The sequence below is a fragment of the Salvelinus fontinalis genome, chromosome 38 (genome assembly GCF_029448725.1).
Source record: "Salvelinus fontinalis isolate EN_2023a chromosome 38, ASM2944872v1, whole genome shotgun sequence".
Lineage (NCBI taxonomy): Eukaryota > Metazoa > Chordata > Actinopteri > Salmoniformes > Salmonidae > Salvelinus > Salvelinus fontinalis.
Window position 1 is genome coordinate 35792040 of NC_074702.1, and position 13746 is coordinate 35805785.

Sequence of the window (13746 nt, forward strand, 5' to 3'; positions counted from 1 at the left end):
CCCAGACAGGCCTAATTGTTTGTCTACTCTCAGCTGTTTATGTAGATGAGTACATGTGCCATGTATTGTCAAAGTTTGTGTCATTTCTTCACACTTGTCAGGTGTGGTAACTTATGAACTTGTTGTACTGTACAGTGTGAGTCAACAAAACTTAATATATCACTCACCGGCTCAACATTTTAATATTTTTTATTTTTTTACATTGGTTAAACGTAGAGGCTCAGAGCTACAAAATGGTATATCATACACTGCATTTTTGAGGGACAATGGGAAAGTAATTCTGCTTTGAAAGTTGATAAACTTGTCAACTCACTTTTGAGAAAAAGGACATTGAATGTTTTGGTACCTACTGGAGAACACTCCTTTGTCTACACCCATTCAGCATTATTTACACATTCTTAAGCCTTAGCCCCACCCATCTCTTTAAGGATTCACATGTGAGGTCATGTGATCAACACTGAGTACTGTAGTAAAGATTAATACTAACAGTGGTAGTAACCAACAATATGGAAACATTCCAGGTAAACAGAAAGTGTCCAGATAAAAATACTTATTAGATATTAGATGACCCAGACACACTTGTCTAAATTGATGGGTCATGTGAAAGAAACGCTATAACCCCCAGCCACATCATGTTGTGTAAAAAGTATTAGTGTCATACTTGAGTAAATGTAAAGATACCTTAATACAAAATGACAGAAGTAAAAGTAAAAGTCACCCAGTAAAATACTACTTTAGAAAAAGTCTAGAAGTATTTGGTTTTAAAAATACTTAAGGATCAAAAGTAAAAGTATAAATCATTTCAAATTCCTTATAGTAAACAAGACGGCCTAATTTTAATTGTTTTATTTTTATTGAAGGATAGCCAGGGGCACACTCCAACACTCCAAGACATAATTTACAAATTAAGCATTTGTGTTTAGTGAGTCCACCAGATCAGAGGCAGTAGGGATGACCAGGGATGTTCTCTGTTTAGTCGGTCCACCAGATCAGAGGCAGTAGGGATGACCAGGGATGTTCTCTGTTTAGTCAGTCCACCAGATCAGAGGCAGTAGGGATGACCAGGGATGTTCTCTTGATAAGTGCTTGAATTGGACCATTTTCCTGTCAAAATGTAACGAGTACTTTTGGGTGTCCAGGGAAAAATGTATGGAGTAAAAAGTACATTATTTTCTTTCTGTAGTGAAGTAAAAGTTGCCAAAAAAATAATAGTATGATCTCAAAGGCACTGAAAACCCAACATATTCTATGTTGTAATGCAGAGCTACAGTATATACCGTATACATATAATCTAAATGCCTGTGGGAGTATCCATTGACTGGCTGACCCATGGATTGTACATTTAAGTTTTAGTGTATTTGATTTTGATGTAGACATTCGCAGCTAAAAGCTGAATTGCTGTGACTGACTACAGTCTCTCTCTCTCTGTTTATCCAGGCCAGTTGAGTTACTCGGAGGCAGACGGAGATGGGAACCCCAAGCTGTGGTGTGCCCTCAGTGGTGGGAGGGTGGTTGTGTTTGATGCAGCCAGCTGGTCCATGCAGCAGAACTGTGTTCAAGTGGGATCCTCCCAACTGGTATGATGTCTGCAAGCAGACACATACCATTTCCCCTGCGCTCTCCCTGGACTATCGCTTGAGCCTTCCTACTAGGCTCTGTTCCAATATCCACATTAGTGTAGCAGAACACTTAGAGAGAAGCATTGGATTTGGCCATGCATTCTAAGGGTTATATGCTAGTGTGGATATTGGAACATGTCCTTTGTTTCCGTGAAATTGCTTACAGATATCCTTTGAAAAGAAATTGTTATATTGAATTAAGTACACAGTGCTCTCTTTCTCTCCCTCTCTAGCTCTCTGTTTCACTTGTTCTCCCTCTCATCTCTCTCTTTCTCTACCTCTCCAGCTCTCTTTCACTCATTCTTTCTCTCTCTCCCCCCCTCTAGTTCTGTTTCACTTGTTTTCTCTCTCTCCTCTTTCACTCTCTCTTTCACTCCTGTCTCTCTCTCTCTCTCTCTCTCTCTTCTGTTGATAGTGTTCCCTCCTTTCTGTGGTCTCATGAGGCATGAACAGGAGTGTCTACCATTCACATGACAGTGGATTAAACCTGGATATGTATGTGTCCAAAATAGCACCCTATTCCCTATATAGTGCACTTCTTTTGACGAGAGTCCTATGGGCCTTGGTCGAAAGTAGTGCACTATATAGGGAATAGGTGCCATTTGGGACGCAATTTATGTGCTGAATACGTGGCTTTATTATGTGCACAGAACTGCATGCTGGGATTGGACCAGGATCAAGTATGGATTGGCTCCCAGGATTCCATCATTTACATAATTGACACTCGCAGCATGTCCTGCAATAAGCAGCTGACAGAGCACAGGCATGAGGTTATGGACTTTGCCCTGGAGGAGAGTGACAAGATGAGGTAAAATGTTACACATATAGTTCCGTATGTCTGTGTCCCACAGGGCACCCTATTCCCTATATACTGTAGGGCACTCTTTCATGCTACAGTCACTTCACCCTCACAAAGTGTTAACCCGTGTGTGATGCTCAGGATTCAATATTGAGGGAAGGATAATGTGTTAGAACTGCCCGTTCAAATGACCAATGCACCTATTGCAGAAAGTAGTTCTAACTGTCCTCGCTCCAGTATCATTTTGCAAGGCTCTTAGAACATGGAGTGTTCAGTGTTCTGATGTCTATTTCCAACCAGCAGATGGCAGCAGTGTACTTAAACTACACTTTACTTTGCCCTCAGTGAATCATCAGTAGTTAGACCACAATCAGGCTTCTACATGGTGCTTGTTTTAATCCAACGCTCCCTCTCCTCCCTCCCAGCCAGACATACTCCTGTAGTGCCGATGGAACAGTCATTCTGTGGGACCTCTCAACGCTAAAAGTGAAAAAGCAGTTTCAACTGGCCTGTGATTGGCTTATGTCCATTCAGCTCTTCAATGGAACACTGTGGTGCTGTAAGTCAACTCACTCAGTCATAGTTGTACTCTAACTCTATATCATTATTAGATTCTTTATATACTCCTATGTATTGTATACCCTGCCAATGATCAATTAACAAAGTGTGTCAACTGACCACAAGATAACATGCTAACAACAGCAAGCATCTGGACATAAACTGTTGTTTGTTTTGTTCCCATCTGTTGTAATGTTGACTAGGTGCCAGAGACGGCATCGTTGAGCTGAGGAAGGACGGAACCCCACATCGTAAGATGACACTTCCTGAGGATCTACGGAGCATGCCCACTGAGTTCAGCAGCCTCATCCTCTTCGTAGAGGTAGTAGGCCCATGTTCCCTTCACCTTGGAGATTTCACTGAACCAAGATCTTTATCTCATGCTAGGCCTTCACCTTGGAGATTTCACTGAACCAAGATCTTTATCTCATGCCAGGCCTTCACCTTGGAGATTTCACTGAACCAAGATCTTTATCTCATGCTAGGCCTTCACCTTGGAGATTTCACTGAACCAAGATCTTTATCTCATGCTAGGCCTTCACCTTGGAGATTTCACTGAACCAAGATCTTTATCTCATGCTAGGCCTTCACCTTGGAGATTTCACTGAACCAAGAACTTTATCTCATGCTAGGCCTTCACCATGGTCTCCAAGTGGCCTCAATAATCAAGCCAGACACTATGTATTTTTGCAGCCTTCCAACAGTCAGTTTGCTTGTCATTGGTTGATGGCTAAACCAGTCCACTGTGTGTTTCTTTCAGAGGGGGCAGTTGTGGACGAGCTGTTCTGATTCTGACGAGCTCTGTCTCTGGCACTGTAAAGACCTGACCAAGCCTTTCCTGAGGGTGCAGCTGCAGAACTGTACAGGGGTCAACTGTATGATCAAGGTTAAGAATCAGGTGAGAAAAGGATGGTCTCAGTTGGATGTTCCCACCTGCTGTTCTTTGCATGTTTTGCTGGTAACACTTTATTGGAAGGGTACCAACATAATAACCTCTTTAACACTTTACTATTAACACATACAAAACACATTCATAAAATTCTGTCAACAACACTCTTTCTCAGCTGTTGACATTTCTACAAAAGCTTGTAAAGTAGCAGTTAAAATAGTACAGTACTTAGAAATGATACCATACATTCCACCCTCCCATCATTATGTTATCTTCTTTCTCATAGTAACGATCAGAGTGTCCAGAGCGAACGCTGATTTCTATTTCGATAGTAAATGTCACAGTACAACTGCAAATCCTCAACAAGCTTCTCTTCATTGTTTGTCTCCTCCCCCTCCCTCGTCCAGATCTGGGTTGGCTGCAGCGGGCCGAGCCCTGACCAATGCAGGGTGAGTGGGAAGATCTACATAGTGGACACAGAGAGCCACAGTGTAGAGAAAGAGCTGATGGCCCACACAGACAGTGTCCAGGCACTGTGCTCTGCAGAGGGCCGCTATGTACTCAGCGGCTCCGCCTGCCAGGATGGCAAAATCGCCATTTGGAAGGTTGAGTAGAGGACGAGTAGCCTGGTCCAGTATCTGTTTGTGTGGTTTTGCCAACTCTTAAGTGAATAAAATGTTTGGCACAACAATGACCGGAGTTTCCTAAACAGCAGAAATAGATGTGGGACCAGGTTCGAGGAAGAGCCCTACAGACCCTGAGGAGTCCTACAGGTCTGAAGAGGCTATAAACGCCTCAAACTCAACTCTGGACCTGGAAGCCAGTTCCACTGCTTTGTTTCATTGTTCCCCTTTAATCAGGGACTGATTTAGACCTGGGACACCAGGTGGTTATAATGAATTAGCAGGTAGAACAGAAAAGCAGCAGGATCTGGACCTCGTGGGGTCAGAGTTGAAAATCCATGCTATAGACTATAAATTGTTCTTATTTTCCCTGAACACCTCAGAGAGATGTTTGTTCTAAAATGTGGTTTTCCTGGATTAAAGACTCAAGGTTGGCCATTTTTTCTTTTTCACATCCTTCCACCTCTGTGTCCCAACCCCACCACGCTGCTCCACCTTGTGGTCTGCCCCCCCAACCCCACCACGCTGCTCCACCTTGTGGTCTGCCCCCCAACCTCACCACGCTGCTCCACCTTGTGGTCTGCCCCCCAACCCCACCACGCTGCTCCACCTTGTGGTCTGCCCCCCAACCCCACCACGCTGCTCCACCTTGTGGTCTGCCCCCCAACCCCACCGTACTCAGCAGCACCACCTTGTTCAAAAATCCTGGTGAGGACCCTGCTATTCCCTAAATAGTACACTACTTTTGACCAGGGCCCTATAGAGAATAGTGTGCCATTAGGGACGTGGACAATATACAGTGGACAGTGAGGCTCAGGGAATGACATGATCATGAAGAACCCTGTCATCCTCTGTTCTCTTTAAGTTGGGGTCTGCCTTTATATACTGGATGATGATGATGATGATGATGATGATGTAATAGCGTTTCTCTGACTGTTTCACAACGTTTTGATTTATTTCACTAACAATATTCTGGATACACTAAATGTCTTCTTTCAGATTCATATTTCTGCCTCACCCATGTCTTAGCTGTCACATACAATAAAAAAATGATTGTACAGTTATTTTTATTTTATTCCTATGCTCATTCATGCAAGTCAGCCTTTCATTTACAGAGAAGGCTGAAATAGGTCTTGAATACAAACCATTGTCATCTAAAATCATCTGCTGAACAGTTAGCTTGTGCTTCACCCCATCCTATGGGCATTGAGGGTTCGTTTTTCAGTGAATAAGTCTTAGTTAGCCCTTCAGAGCGAGGTTGCTTTGGGTGTGAACAGTGAACAGATCAGTGATTTTGTATCTTACTATGGCAGGCATTGCGATCCTCATCTTCCCGTCAACGTTGTGGGCAGGGATTCAGTGGTCTGGCCGAGGGTGGTGGAAGGCTGCTATAATGGGCTCTCGAGTGGTGCAGTGGTCTAAGGCACTAATTTCAGTGCTAGAGGTGTCACTACAGACACCCTGGTTCGATTCCAGGCTGTATCACAACCGGCCATGATTCAGAGTCCCATAAGGCGGCGCACAATGGCCCAGTATCGTCCGGGTTTGACAGGTGTAGGCCATCGTTGTAAATATTTTTTTCTTAACTGACTTGCCTAGTTTAAATAAAGGTTACATTAAAAATAAATAAATAAATATATATATATATAACAATTATGCACCCTGGGGTTACGTCCCAAATGGCACCCTATTCCCTATAAAGTGCACTACTTTTGATCAGGGCCTGTAAGGCTATGGGCAAAATTATTGCACTATTTAGGGAATAGGGTGCCATTTAGTATGCCGACTGGGTCTCTGCTATGGGCCTGGCTTGCTGTGTGTTGTAGTATTATGCAGGGGGCTAATGAAAGGAATGTTTTGGGATGTGTTTGTTGGACAATGGAAACACAGAGTTCTCTTGCTGTGTCTGTGGGTGGTTGTGAATGACATGTAAATGTGAGTCTATTTAACCACAGAGAACTCAGTTGTCAATGCATTTTTTTGCATTGCAAAATAATATTATTTCTAATGAATTTAGCTATTTGTAATATCAATGTTGACATTTTATGAAACATTTATGAGGAGTGTATTAGTCACTTTAGTATAAGAAAATAAGGTTTTGTGAAGTACTGACATTCTCATTGATGTAATTGTCATGTGAAAAGCTATTTACAAGTATAACAAGTTATGAATTTGCGTTTTGCCAGCTGAGATGGTCAGTGAGTCCACTGAACTCTCCGGCCGTTTCTACTGGGTATGGTCACTACATGGTCACTACACGTCAGCCATGTTGGAACTATTAGGATGCGGTGCTGCTGTGTCAGTGGTTACCGAGAGTAGGGCGCTAGAGCACGGTGTTGTGGAGAAACCGAAACGGAGAGGGAACCACACACAGCTATACGGTTAATACGGGATTGTAACACATATTTGCAGGATAGGAGACCGGTTAACGGAAATAGTTGAGGTGGATCTTCGATAGTAAAGATATACGTGAGTATAACGTGGCCTTATACATTTTTGAATGATGTGGAGGATATTAAATAACTTTAACATTAGCCAGTTAGCATAGTAAGACGACAGTCATTGACAATGGGTTGCAGTGAGAGTCGGAGCTTTCAGTTAGCCTACTTTAATTTGCGTTTTTGGTGGAGAAAATACGGTTTCATTTGATGGCGAAAAGGGGACTATGGATGAATATGCATGTTTCTGCAAACAGTGGTGCAGTGTCCGAATCTCTCACGCCTAGGTGCAAGGTTCAGCGAACACAGAATGTCTTACTCAAATAGTGTGCAGCGAGTGGCTACATTTCGAGTGGCAACATTAGGGAAATTATACAATGTTGCTAGTTTAAAACAAAACAATTATTACAATATTGTTACAAATTATAACAACTCTCATGGTTGTTTGGTGAGCTCGCTACAGTGTATGTCATTGCATGATATAGTTCTGTAGCCGGCTCAGCCCCAGCCATTCTGCATGCCGTTGTTTAAATGACCTGAGTAAGGTATAACGCTACTTATAGGGGAAGATTAGCGGAGACCCTGTATTTGACACGCTGATGTAATTACACAAGTCGAAGATAGACTGTTCCTTATTCCACGTGTCTAATAACAAAAAACTGCTAAACTCCATAGGCAATTACAAGGCAACAACTATATTACGATGTAACAAAACATGTATAATAACCATAATTGTGTTAAGAGGTTCACAGATATTGAGCTTTCTTCAGTTACTGCTACAGTGCAAACAGGAGAGACTGATCATAAACTGTAACGATTCTTGTTTTTTTTACAATGGGTTGCATTGATTTGTTGACTCTGCGTATGTTTGCAGGCAAGCAGCATTATTTTATCTGCATGCCTGAATCATCTATTGTTTTGTTTGTTTCCACGATCAGTATCATTTGTTGCCGCCATGCCTGCTGCTGTAACAAGTTAAAGCTAGTGTGTAAAGGGAGGAGTTTGGAAGCCAGTAGGAGGAGGGGCCAGGTGTGTTGGTAAGAGGGTGTCAGGTTATCAGCTCCGTAGCACTGACAGAAGTGATTTGCACCAGTTGGAAATACTCTTACATGTAAATAGCCTACAAATATGCAGTTCTGGAATATCCTGGGCTGCGGAAATGGAGGTACGTGTGCAATATTTATATCCATAATACAACTGACAGTTTTTGAGAAGTAGTGGTAGGCTTGTTTGGCTGAGAACTGAACGTGTGTCTGTCTCAGGAAGAGTGAGTCAGTGTGCCTGAGATAAGGGCAGGAAGTTTCTCATGTCATGGCCGTGCATGCAGTTGCATGTGAAACGTCACAGACAGGTAAACGTTGTTTGTTGCATGAACATCATGTTAGTAGTGACATCAGGCATTATTTTGTAGAGGATTCATACAGGGGTATAGAGAGCAGGAGAACCGTACAGAACGTTGTACTGAGTGTTCAACCCTCAGAAGAACCCATAGCCTACCTTGTTTGTCAATGTTACCTGATAAATTCCAGGACACCGAGGTGTACCTCAGAGAATGTGCTGCTTCAGGGCTAGTCTTCTGATATGAGTCATCTCGTCACATCTAATGGCTTGTAATAACCAGAAATATCAGCAGTTATAATGTGGGTATGACAATAGATGTCTATGCTTCTGCCCATGATGATACGGGTACACACAGTGCAATATGTGCCATACACTAACTAACCCTATAGATGTGGTCCTGGTGGAGTAGGCAAATCACCATGTGAATGAAACCACACAGTCAAAGACCTGGGTTTCTTTCACCTCCATGTCCTGACAACAATAGTCAAATCAACTGTAGTCAAATCAGTAGTCAAATCAATGAAGGCAAATCAGTAGTCAAATCAGTAGTCAAATCAATGAAGGCAAATCAGTAGTCAAATCAATGAAGGCAAATCAGTAGTCAAATCAATGAAGGCAGAGATTGTCGACAAATGTAAGCCGAGATTTTGTTGTGTAGAAAATGTACCTTTTGATGTCGACACAGCCCCTCCAGAGGGCGATCCAGCTGTTATGTATTGCGTCACAATGTTTTGAACAAATTCCAGTCTCAGGCATAGACAAGCCTTCCGTTCAATTAGATTTGAGATGATCACTGCCATTGTATGTAATTACAGATCCAGATTGATAATATGTAGATGAAGGATCAGGCTAACCTTGCAGTCTCAGTTTGCCTCAGGAACCTCAGGTCTTCAAATGCTCAACTTATCTATGTGCATTCATCGATGGAATGTGCATTAACCTGACTTGTCATGTTATTGTGTAAAAACCCAAATTTACACTTTTGCCATATTTGCCATATGTTTGTATTTATTTCTCTGTCTCACTGTATTGTGAAGATAGGCCCTCCGTGGGGAAAAGAGGCCTACTGAGCTTGATAAACATGAACATGCATACCTTTTAAATTTGATTATTGAACCTTTATTTAACTAGGCAAGTCAGTTAACACCAAATTCTAATTCACAATGACGGCCTACCCCTGCCAAACCCTAACTTGGGACAACACTGGGCCAATTGTGCACCGCCCTATGGGACTCCCAATCACGGCCGGATGTGATACAGCCTGGAATCAAACCAGGGTCTGTAGTGACACCTCTCGCTCTAAAATGCAGTGCCGTAGACCGCTGCGCCACTCGGGATACCTACTGTACTCTACCTGACTTTCCAGAAGGCTTTTTAAACAGCACGTATCAGGCAGAACCCAGATCAATGACAGGCACTAATCATTATGGATCCCTTTTCAATATTAACCCTGGCAGGGTACTCTGAGCAAAGGCTAGCGCTATCGAATACCTTGCTATCGAATACCTTGTCAAATGTTGTTGTTTTAACATAGGTTTGGAGATCTGCTGTGTAAATCAGCCAGCAGCGATTCAATGCCGAGTGGATGGGGAGTTGATTTGTGTCTTCTGGGGGGAAAGAAATGCCTGGAAAGCCCATCAACAGTGATTTCTTCAAAACAGTTATGTAGAAGTGAATGTGTGTATTGAGTCAACAAGGCTGTCAAGTGTAAAACAATACAAGCAAGGCAAGATCTGGAAGCAAAACCTTTTTATACTCTGGCAGTTAGTCTTTACTAAGAATATAGAACCATCTGTCAATAGTGTTCTTCTCAAGAAGAAGGGCGGTCCGTAGTTAAAGAACTACAGGGAATGGCCTTAGACTTATTAGTCCAATGGGAAAGTGCTTGTGGGAATGACTTTCACTAAACTGCAGTCTTAGACAAAAGGGTTCCAAAAGGGATCTTTGGCTGTTCCATGTAGAGCCCTCTGTTGAAAGGGTTCTACATGCAACCCAAAAGGGTTCTACCTGGAACCAAAAAGGGTTCTTCAAATGGTTCTCCAACCCTTTTAGGTTCTAGATAGCACCTTTTTTTCCCTAAGAGTGTGTATTGCAAATAGAGGTACTCAAATAGGCTCTATCCCTCAATGATTTATGGTGCAGCTCTCACAAGTCTACAACACACCTTAGGCTTGAATAGTGAACATCTCTCTCTCTCTCTCGTTGTGAGTTGGTCTTTTGTTTGAGATGGTCTCTCGAAACAGCTTTAAAAAATGAGATGATACCAATGGGTTAACCGAAGTCTGGAGCTTTTACACAATTTGACAAATGAGGAAGCTCTGGCCTCCCAGGAATTCAGCGCTGAGACCACAGCGTACTGTCACACCCAGCTCTTATCAAGTCACTACTGGGATGTGAAGACCAAATGACCCAACTCAATTCCTCTGAGCCCACACCTTTTGTTACAATGCTTTCTTACTCCTTTTAGTATGTGTTGCATACCGCCACCAAGTTATTTTTGTTGAATAGCAGCACACACCCACTGGGCACAGATTTGGTTGAGTTGTCAACTAACGTGTGAAATCAACAGAAAATGTCCTCATGCCATTGGATTCATTGGTTCAAAGTTGGGTGAAAAAATAATAAATTGCCTTATGTTGATGACTTCAAGTTCAATCAGTTTTCCACATTGATTCAACATCACCTTGAATTACTGGGTTGGAATGACGTGGAAACAATGTTGATTCAACCAGCGGTCCATGATCTCTGTGGGAACTAGAACTAGCTACCATAATCCATGACAGAAATACATACAGTATTGCGATTGGGCCTGCATTGCAGATGGCTTGTTATAGCAAACACATCCTAAACTGATATGTTGCCAGAGACAAATTTGATTATGTGATGAGCAACATAAATTATGTAAATTGCAAGAACACTGACTCAGTGGCATTTTTTTATTTTCTCCTAGAAAAATAACCTGAGGTTGAACTGATCATCAAGGTGGCTGCTGTCATCTCTCTCCTTGAATTTGTTATTTTTAATTTCCTGTTAATTTATAGAATGCAAACAACTAGTGTGTGTTATTCAGTGAGAATTAAATATTTCTAAAACTGGTAGATAGAAATGTATTGAACTAACATGATTGCCAATTCTACCTGACTGATAATCATGTCTGTTCTAAGCTATACATTTCTATGTGACCATTCTGTTCAGAGGATGCTGAAGTGATGTTCTGCTTGATAGGATCTAGATTAGAGGTCGACCGATTATTATTTTTCAACTCCAATACCGATTATTGGCGGACCCAAAAAAAAGCCGATACCGATTAATCGGACGTTATAATTTTTTTATTTTATTTATTTATTTATTTGTAATGACAATTACAACAATACTGAATGAACACTTATTTTAACTTAATATAATATATCAATACAATCAATTTAGCCTCAAATAAATAGTGAAACATGTTCAATTTGGTTTAAATAATGCAAAAGCAAAGTGTTGGAGAAGAAAGTGAAAGTGCAATATGTGCCATGTAAAAAAGCTAACGTTTAAGTTCCTTGCTCAGAACATGAGAACATATGAAAGCTGGTGGTTCCTTTTAACATGAGTCTTCAATATTCCCAGGTAAGAAGTTTTAGGTTGTAGTTATAGGAATTATAGGACTATTTCTCTCTATACCATTTGTATTTCATATACCTTTGACTATTGGATGTTCTTATAGGCACTTTAGTATTGCCAGTGTAACAGTATAGCTTCCGTCCCTCTCCTACCTGGGCTCGAACCAGGAACACATCGACAACAGCCACCCTCGAAGCATCGTTACCCATCGCTCCACAAAAGCCTTGCAGAGCAAGGGGAACAACTACTCCAAGTCTCAGAGCGAGTGATGTCACCGATTGAAACGCTATTAGCGCGCACCCCGCTAATTAGCTAGCCATTTCACATCGGTTACACCAGCCTAATCTCGGGAGTTGATAGGCTTGAAGTCATAAACAGCTCAATGCTTGAAGCATTGCGAAGAGCTGCTGGCAAAACGCATGAAAGTGCTGTTTGAATGAATACGTACGAGCCTGCTGCTGCCTACCATCCATCAGTCAGACTGCTCTATCAAATATCAAATCATAGACTTAATTATAACATAATAACACACAGAAATACGAGCCTTTGGTCATTAATATGGTCGAATCCAGAAACTATCATTTAGAAAACAAAACGTTTATTTTTTCAGTGAAATACAGAACCGTTTCGTATTTTATCTAACGGGTGGCATCCATAAGTCTAAATATTCCTGTTACATTGCACAACCTTCAATGTTATGTCATTATTACGTAAAATTCTGGCAAATTAGTTTGCAACGAGCCAGGCGGCCCAAACTGTTGCATATACCCTGACTCTGCGTGCAATGAACGCAAGAGAAGTGACACAATTTCACCTGGTTAATATTGTCTGCTAACCTGGATTTCTTTTAGCTAAATATGCAGGTTTAAAAAATATATACTTCCGTGTATTGATTTTAAGAAAGGCATTGATGTTTATGGTTAGGTACATTCGTGCAACAATTGGTCTTTTTTCGCAAATGCGCTTTTGTTAAATCATCCCCCTTTTGGCGAAGTTGGCTGTCTTTGTTAGGAAGAAATAGTCTTCACACAGTTCGCAACGAGCCAGGCGGCCCAAACGGCTGCATATACCCAGATTCTGTTGCACAGAACGCAAGAGAAGTGACACAATTTCCCTAGTGAAAAGAAATTCATGTTAGCAGGCAATATTAACTAAATATGCAGGTAAAAAAATATATACTTGTGTATTGATTTTAAGAAAGGCATTAATGTTTGTGGTTAGGTACATGTTGGAGCAACGACAGTCCTTTTTCGCGAATGCGCACCGCAACGATTATATGCAACGTAGGACACGCTAGATTAACTTGTAATATCATCAACCATGTGTAGTTAACTAATGATTATGATTGATTGATTGATTGTTTTTATAAGATAAGTTTAATGCTAGCTAGCAACTTACCTTGGCTTCTTACTGCATTCGTGTAACAGGCAGGCTCCTCGTGGAGTGCAAAGTAAGGCAGGTGGTTAGAGCGTTGGACTAGTTAACCGTAAGGTTGCAAGATTGAATCCCCGAGCTGACAAGGTAAAAATCTGTCTTTCTGCCCCTGAACAAGGCAATTAACCCACTGTTCTTAGGCCATCATTGAAAATAAGAATGTGTTCTTAACTGACTTGCCTAATTAAATAAAGGTGTACATTTGTATTTTTTTGCCAAATTGGTGTCCAAAAATACCGATTTCCGAATGTTATGAAAACTTGAAATCGGCCCTAATTAATCGGCCATTTCGATTAATCGGTCGACCTCTAATCTAGATCTGTAGTCATGACCATTCTGTTCGGGGAATGCTGAAGTGATGTTCTGCTTGACAGGATCTAGGTCTCTTACTGTAGTCATGTCTGACAGTCTGAGGCTGGAGGAGATTGAGTGTATTTTTCAC

General features: G+C 41.6%; 2 protein-coding genes across 3 annotated transcripts in view; both read left to right on the forward strand.

The window, feature by feature from the left end:
• LOC129837736 (DENN domain-containing protein 3-like) overlaps positions 1 to 5518 on the forward strand; it is a 29816-nt gene extending 24298 nt beyond the window's left edge. Inside the window, exons 20-25 of the mRNA XM_055904145.1 lie at positions 1438 to 1577; positions 2270 to 2427; positions 2844 to 2977; positions 3180 to 3298; positions 3737 to 3874; positions 4273 to 5518. Coding sequence (XP_055760120.1) covers positions 1438 to 1577; positions 2270 to 2427; positions 2844 to 2977; positions 3180 to 3298; positions 3737 to 3874; positions 4273 to 4479 — 896 coding nt within the window. The 3' untranslated portion in view covers positions 4480 to 5518. The remainder of the gene's footprint in view (positions 1 to 1437; positions 1578 to 2269; positions 2428 to 2843; positions 2978 to 3179; positions 3299 to 3736; positions 3875 to 4272) is intronic.
• A 1253-nt stretch (positions 5519 to 6771) lies between these two features.
• Positions 6772 to 13746, forward strand: part of LOC129837645 (focal adhesion kinase 1-like) — a 204368-nt gene continuing 197393 nt past the window's right edge. Inside the window, exon 1 of one of the 2 annotated variants that reach the window (XM_055903970.1) lies at positions 6772 to 6957. Coding sequence is in view for 1 of the 2 variants with exons in the window: in XM_055903962.1 (XP_055759937.1) it covers positions 8055 to 8091 (37 nt within the window). In the remaining variant the exon portion in view is untranslated. Of the gene's footprint in view, positions 6958 to 7984; positions 8092 to 13746 lie in introns of those variants that run through there. The other variant, XM_055903962.1, reaches the window with a different exon arrangement.